Source organism: Poromitra crassiceps (assembly GCF_964638095.1).
Source record: "Poromitra crassiceps genome assembly, chromosome: 17".
Lineage (NCBI taxonomy): Eukaryota > Metazoa > Chordata > Actinopteri > Beryciformes > Melamphaidae > Poromitra > Poromitra crassiceps.
The window spans coordinates 31682451-31690677 of record NC_139635.1 but is presented as its reverse complement, the minus strand read 5'-3'; the positions used below and the strand labels follow the sequence as shown (position 1 = coordinate 31690677).

The following is an 8227-nucleotide window of genomic DNA, read 5'->3' as shown; positions in this document are numbered from 1 at the left end:
GACCTTGTCTGTCTGCACGCCAAACCAGGCAATGTGCGCCACGTGACCTGGTCTGTCTGCACGCCAAACCAGGCAATGTGCGCCACGTGACCTTGTCTGTCTGCACGCCAAACCAGGCAATGTGCGCCACGTGACCTGGTCTGTCTGCACGCCAAACCAGGCAATGTGCGCCACGTGACCTGGTCTGTCTGCACGCCAAACCAGGCAATGTGCGCCACGTGACCTGGTCTGTCTGCACGCCAAACCAGGCAATGTGCGCCACGTGACCTTGTCTGTCTGCACGCCAAACCAGGCAATGTGCGCCACGTGACCTGGTCTGTCTGCACACCAAACCAGGCACTGTGTGCGTCCGGGGGAATATGGCCGCACTCCATCAACAGGTTGCGCTTACTTTCCTGACCGATTTGAATACGGCTCACGTGGACGTCGTCCCAACACATTCCACGGCTGACTGGAAATTAAAAGACAAATACGCATAATAATGGTAGAAACTAAAGGGGCCGATTTAAAACACCAAATGTTGTGTTTCGTTGTAAAATACATTTTGAGGATCAATGTGTATTAATGGTCACTTGGAAAAAGCAGTGTAGCGGTAAGCACTCGCCGACGCCTACCACCGCAAGACGCGGGTTCATTTCCCGATAGCGGTACTCCCGGCTTGGTCTGTATCATCATACAGGTTATTACATAGGTTATTACTATTACATAGGCTACTATAATTGACCAATCAGTGGCTGCAGTTTGGGGGAGTCATAATTTAGCAGCAGCAAGGTGTTTTTAAACTTCATTCTGCCCACTGTGTTGAGACTTTCAATGGTTAAGCCGTCACTAGAGTCATGGTCTTGAAAATGGTCTCGCATTGGTCCCCGTCGGTCTTGGTCGTGGTCTCGGTCTCGGTTTAGGTGGTGTCGACTCCAACACTAGGGAGAACAATGCGGGGAAAACTTGATCGAATAAGAAGGAAAAAGCAGGGAGCATTCACAAATGATTCGTGTGGTCTACAACAGTGTTATATAACTTCATCAGGTCTGCGCCTTTTTCACTATTAAGAAGTATAGCATTCATGGGGGCTTTCAGAGACCGTTAGTTTAGTAAGGCCATTTCCATGAAGTCAGGAAGGGGAACCAAATGCTTAATGACTGTTTCATGACAAAGCAGAGCTTCCTGTGAAGGCCCCACAGGGAGGAGAGGACCTGCGGAAGAAAAGGGTCCTGGATGAGCCCAGAGTGGAGAGGGTCTGACAGCAGGTCCAGACAGTGAGAGAGACGCACGAGACCACTGTTACTGACAGCTGTCCCGCTGTGGAGCAGCAACACCCTCCGGAACGTCCTTGAAAAGTTCTTGAATTTGGCCCTGGGAAGTTTCCTGGGCCAATTCCCTCGAATTCAAAGACCCAACACATCATAGTTTGAGACATGGATCAAGGTTAATTATTACTGTCACAACACTGAGGATGTTTATAATGAGAGCTAGCAGGCTTTACAGAAGCTCATAACAGAGCACACCTGGGATGTGGGAACACTTCTCAACTGTGCTGTTACAGTGATGGCAGAGACATTAATGTTTGAAGACCTTCCTTCACAAAATATATAAATTCATGCACTTTCAATGACCCATGTCTATTATGTCTATTTTCAAAAACTTTCAAGGCATTGATTTGTTTCTCTCAAATTCACAAACTTTCAAGGAATTTCAAGGAGCCATGGGAACAGGCAGAGCACACAGAGAGAGAGAGGCAGAGTCAAAGACATCCACATGGGGGGCTGTACGCCTGCTAGTGTGTAGCTAATACAGAGGTGTCCAGTTACAGGATGTTTACATCACTACAGAGGGTAAGGAGACAGCAGGTGGGTGCCAACTTTTGGAATGACATTCACTAAAAATACTTTCTAGTCTACTAGATGAGACAAAGGGGTGAGCAATAGAGGAGAGAGAGAGAGAGAGAGAGAGAGAGAGATGCAGCATATTCTTGGACTGATGAAGTGTGCCGAGTTGCCTCTCAGGGAAACTAGATTACGATTCCACAGATGTTGGACGTGCGATCATATGCATCTGTCTCTGTGCAAGCATCGGCATGGAGTAGAAATAATGTACACAAACAACTGACATTTTGCCTCTAGTTGCTGTGTGGTGTTGTTGTCTGGGCTGGCTGTCTGACCCAAAAGCACCTTTTCCAACTGGCTCTCTGACACACAGGGCTGGCATGGCATCAGTACTGGATATACCTTTAAGACCGAAATAACCCACCCAGTACCAATTAGTAATAGAAACGTCTCCAGTCAAACAATACCTGCATGGCTGCATTTGATCATTTTTGTGCACATTTCTATAAAAATGTGTCTATTTGTATGGATTTTCTTGCAGCCAATCACCACGAGTGTTCTTCGATTTCATGTGACGTCACGTGTGATTGGCCCATTATTGCAGCACCTACTGTACAACCCATACAGTCTGTGGTGGTGAAGTGGAGTGCGGTGTATGTGACGGCAGCGTGCGGAGATGGCACCAAAACATTCAAAAGTATGACTACTACACAAAAAGGTATCCAATTAAGTAGTACTCTATTTGGTATCGGTACTGGTATATTGGTATTGGTATTTTTTTAAATGGTACCCAGCAGCCCAGTACTGACACATCACCACTGACTGACTGACAGCAAGAAAGCTGTGAGAAATGTGTTCCTGAATGGATCCTACGGGTTCATTCATGCAGGCCTCCAGTGGCTGTGGGTGTGAGGAAATGAATGGGCCGTGGTAAACCAAACACCTTACCCACGGGAGGGAAACATCTGGATAATATGAGCAGTTTTGTCTATCACCTTCTGTGGACTTTTGTTTGGTCTGTTGCCTTAACTTAATAACCGCTGTGCTGAACGCTTTGCCAAAATGTGACATGCACAACAAGCCATTGTCCTGCTGATCTACTAAAGACGAGACAAAACAAAACAAACGAATCAACAAATAACAGCTACAGGCGATGCTGGTGATTATTATTCTGACAGAACAAAATAACAGAGTAGGAGGCTGCATAGTCAGTCCTATTATTATAATTAGTAATGATGTGTAACTGCATTTATGTGCTTCCATTAGACAATTAAGTAAAACCTCAACAGTTGAGGGAATCTCAGGTCTTATAGTATTACTCTACTACAGCTGCTGTTTGCTCCATTGCATACTTGTCAATGGAATATAGGGGCAATTACAGCTATCCTTCAGGGAAAACCAACCAGCTCTTGTTGGCTATGATCAGATCAAGGTCCAGTCTGCTGCAGAGTCAGAGCCTGCAGACAAGCTGGCTAATGGAACGTGTAACGTATTTATTACTCTCATTACATGCAGCACAGTGCATGGCATTCCCCGTTAGATTCGGCCGTTAAGTAAAACAAATACCTCAGCTGTTCACCCCATTACCTGGACCTCTGCAGCTCTATGGCAGAGTTGGCTATCTGTCCGCCCTCCAGACAGTAGTTCTGGGAGGCTTGCCTGGAGTAGGGCGCAGGCAAAACTCCCTGAGTGTAGGTCTGCAGCCTCCCTCTGGTCGCGGAGAAAGGCGAGCTGTACACGGAGGAGCTGGGCCCGAAAGCAGCATCCCCCTCCGGGTCCGTGCTGCTGCTGCTGGGACCCGTCCCCGAACCGGCCCGGGTGTTCGCCTGCAGGAGGAGAGCCTGGTTTGCGGCGGCGAGCGCCTGGGCGGCCGTGGTGGTCCCCGCAGTGCGCTCCGGGGACACCAGGCTCTGCTGTCTAGTCCTGCCCTCAAGTGAGCTCTCCTCTTCGGCTTGATTGTCTGCGTCATCCTGCACGGGTCGTCCATCCAGCGAGATGTTAGTGAGAAAAGACAGCGCGGCTTGCCTCCTCCTCGGGTCTATGCGTTTCCGCGTATGTTCGATACTGGAGTGCTTGATCTGGAGCGTGGCTGTGGATGAGTTGCTGCTCGTAGCAGCCGCCATGGTCCACTGTTACTTCCAGTCAGAGTCTCCCAGGCTGCCTGTGCTCTGCTCTTACCTTGATAGCATAAATAGTGTTATAATCGTGCTTGTGTTGTTGGTGGATGCCAGTGGCCTGTCTTTTAAGTACATGCGTTAAACTGGCTAAAAACAGGGGGTCACGTGTGTGCAGTATTGTGGTAGCACAAGGAAAAATCCGACCAATAGGGTCTCAGGGATACGTGTAGGTTTTTTTCCCTCTCTCTCCTTTTCCTGCCTGGCGAAGCCTCGCTCTCTCTTCTCTGACAGGGTTATGCCAAAATTACATAAAAGTACGCACACAGACACAGTATCTCTAAAATAGATTTTGTGATATATCGAATGCAGCAGATCGAATTAATAGCAGACTGTAATTAACATTGCCTGTTGCAGTGTTTTGGGCAATAAAGCCCTACACGTGATTTTTAATTAAATTAGGAACTCGGACAAATTGAATAGGCTTGCTTGCGCATTAAAAATCGATATCAGAGAATGTTCTCAATCCGTACAAGGCTAGCGGTTAGACGCACATGATCAATGGTTGTTGACAGAATGGGGCCTAGCTGTGTTTGTTTTGAGGAATAAATCATTTTCTAAACTCTGCAAGTCAGCATCTCTTCAGCAATTGCGCCATCTGTCTGCTTGACATGGACTATGTTCTGTTTTTGGCTTAACCTAATTAAATATGCCATCTAGTGGTTTTGGTTGACAATCGCACGTTTATCTTTTCCCCTGCTCTCTTCTCAGGTCTTGCAGTTGATATCCTGCCCCATCCCTGCCATGTCCCTGCCTGCAGTAGCCACTGCTCACCTGTGTATGCAGATTATAGCGGTAATTTCATTTTGCAAGCATGTTCTCTTCATACTAATGGTCCTTAAGGAGGTTCCAGGGGTCCCTAGTAACTGACTTGATTTGTTGATTGAATAGTTAAACTACTTCATTATTTCATTGTTTTGTTTTTTATCTCTCTACCTGCTACAATACAGTAATGCAGTTCCGCACAGAATGATATCGGACAATAAAAAATATTCTCAGATTTGGGTTCAAGGGAATAAATCTCATCAAATGGGGGTCCATGCCTCTATTAATGTGGACTAAATACAGGTCCGTGAAAGGTTGAGAACCACTGCATTGGTTAGACCACTGGTTCTCAAACTTTTCCATGTTCAGGACCCCTAAACTGGCACAAATTAGACCCCCATCCCCATTGGATACGATTTTGTCAAAGGGCCCTCCATCTGATATGATCTTTGCTTTAGTTTTAGATGTTTTATCACAGAAAGTGTATGAAACCCATGACTATAGTCATATATTCTGTCATTGTGTTACTTATGGATGGTATTATAGTGAAAATAAATCATTCCCCTTTTTGCTGGGGACCCTCTAGAACCCCCTCAAGGACCCCTGGGGGTCCCCAGACCCCACTTTGGGAACCACTGGATTATACTATGTATAACACTATTACCAGAGGAAGCCATATATTCCAGTGTAGCATGTGCCAGAGTCTGCAGGTTTTCATTACAATCTTAAAATTACAGCAGCTACACCATAAGTAACACAATGACAGAATTGGTTCGGCACGGTGGCTCAGTGGTTAGCGCTGTTGCCTCACAGCAAGAAGGTCCCGAGTTTGAACCCCCGGTCCGTCCCAGGTCCTTTCTGTGTGGAGTTCTCCCCCGTGTTCATGTGGGTTTTCTCCGGGTGCTCCGGTTTCCTCCCACCACCAAAATACATGGCAATGGCAAAAGAACTGGAGTTGGTCCCCGGGCGCTGCACTGTCTGCGGCTGCCCACTGTGGCTGCCCACTGCGGCTGCCCACTGCTCCTGCCCACTGCTCCTAGTTCTAGGAAGGTTGCTAGTAGAGGATGGGTAAAATGCAGAGGATAAATTTCCCTATGGGAATAGATAAATAAATAAAGGAAAACTTAGATTTCACTGATTTACAGACTAATCAGTGAAATCAGTGTGATTTCACCGATTTACACACTAATCAGTGAAATCAGTGTGTGCCGTATTTGGATGGAAAACCTGCAGCCTCCTGGGCCTTGATAGCACATGGTTGAGAGCCACTGGTACGTCTTCATCTCTCTTCATACATTCTTCATACTCACCGACATAAACTCACTCTCCTCAAGGGAGTTCAGAGTTCGTATGGCTGTGTGGAAGAAACTGTCCTTGAAGAGAGTGGTTTTGGGGTGAATAGACCTGTAGCGTCTAGCTGAAATAGGTGGTGGGCTGGGTGGGTGGGAGGGGTCCTTGGCAATATTGCCAGCATGATTGGCTGTACAGGTGGTGAAGATAGAGTCCCAGACAGAAGGTCACATCCTATGATTTTGGAGGCCTTCTTGACTATATGCTGTAGTTTGTGTCTGGAGTGTTTATCTGCGGTTCTGTACCAGACTATGATGAGGTGAATATACTTTGAATGATGGCAGTGCAGAATTGGACCAGCAGGTGTTGTTTGACCGCACTTCCTCAGTTGCCTAAGGAAATACAGTGGCTGCTGAGCCTTTTTCATCATGGAGGTGGTGTTGATGTCCCATGTTAAGAGTATTTCTGATGTGGGTGCCAAGGAATTTGAAGGAGAGTTATGGGTTAGTTTAAGACGGTTATTGGAAGTTTAGGTGACTTTTTTGCGGTCCTGAAATCAATGGTTATTTCCATAGTTTTGGACGTGTTGAGCAGGTTATTGTTGGAGCCTCACCTCCCTGCCTTGTCCACCTCTTGACGGTATGAGGACTCGTTATTATATATTGTAAATAATAATGTTATTCATGATGCTTTTTTAAGTATCTCAAAAGGGAATTTATTTAATATACATTTGAAGTCCTCAGAGTCAGAACAGTCACAATACTGGATAAATAACTGTCAGTTAAAAAGTTGCACAACAGGGTTTTTTTCAGGCCAAAATGGCAAAACCGTGTTTTTGAAAAAGAAAAGAAAAAAAAAAAAAGGCACCAGAGCTCTGACTCTTGCCTTCAATACTCTTTGGTTGGAGGGTCGTCACCCTCCATAATAACAGGGTCACACCAGGGAACCCTGAAACACAAGAAATACTATAGGATCTAAAATTATACATCTCAATGCGATGTCTCCAACCCGCCTGCCCCTGGCCAGCTACTCACCCCATCCTCCGCAGACCTCGCTCGGATCCTAGGTAGCAGTTTGAGAGGAAGAGAAGAGCAGCACAGGAGACAAAACAGGAAACAGACAGCACCTCATGCAGCCTGCATGCAGGGCTGGGACAACACAGACTACTTACAAAGCAAAAGAACAGAAAAAATGTGCACACAGGTGAGGGGAGAGAGACTGAAAGGATTTTAAAGTCCAAGGAGTACACCAGGCCCAGGCGCAACGACGCCAACCGGTCCTGCAAGACATCATCACAAAGTACATGACGTGAATCTAGCCATCAGTGATATATTATTTTACAAACTAACCTACTGTGTTAAATGTAGGCTTTACAGGGCCTGATTCATACTGGAATGTAAATACAATCATACAAATGAGATACTGTATTTAGAGACAGCGCACAGCAAATCATTTGCTCACCACTGGATGTCTCTGTTGGACCTTCAAATCTGCTCCTCATGTTTGTCTGACCCCAGCTGATCTGACAGACAGACAACATGGCTTCATTGTGTCACAGGCATTTCTAGAGGCATGTGCAACAAGGGATGAAACAGGTAGATCAGGCACAAATTATGACTTTCCTCACGGAGCAATATGGTGCATATCAATTTGATATCAATTACACAAAACAGTGGGCTACTTTACGGTACAGATGTTTATAAAGCCTAACTGTTATTATATCCGCAGGTGTCCCCAGGTGAGAGCATCTATCATATTATTAATCGTTTTTACATTTATTGCAGGAGTACCCCTGCCTGGGTTTGTTTTCTGAAATACTGCAGTGTTAGAGTTAGACGGACTGGGGGTCATGACATCAACTCCCTAAGGATCTCATCTCACTTTTTTTATAATAATAATAATAATAATAATTATTATTATTATTATTATTATTATTGTACATTGATTGAAGAAGGCTCTGTTCTTTCACTTGAACACGTATTGTACATGTGGGAAAAAGAAGGACTCCTGTGTGTCACAATCCAAAGTCCAAAGCAGAATGCAATGCGTCACTCCAATAATCCAGCTGTATATTGAGCATCCATGCAGTGCAGAGCTGTGGCGAGATGCCGAGGGCCCCGCGGGGGAACTGAACTGCAGGTTCTCTGGCCTCAGTTAATCTGCGCCGCCCATCGG

At 45.9% G+C, this 8227-nt stretch overlaps 1 protein-coding gene across 2 annotated transcripts in view; it reads right to left on the bottom strand.

The window, feature by feature from the left end:
* cables1 (Cdk5 and Abl enzyme substrate 1) overlaps positions 1-3946 on the bottom strand; it is a gene marked incomplete at both ends in the record, with an annotated part of 27839 nt that extends 23893 nt beyond the window's left edge. For both annotated transcript variants that reach the window (XM_083653822.1, XM_083653823.1), the window contains one exon: positions 3411-3946. In XM_083653822.1, coding sequence (XP_083509948.1) covers positions 3411-3946 — 536 coding nt within the window. The remainder of the gene's footprint in view (positions 1-3410) is intronic.
* Positions 3947-8227: the final 4281 nt, after the last annotated feature.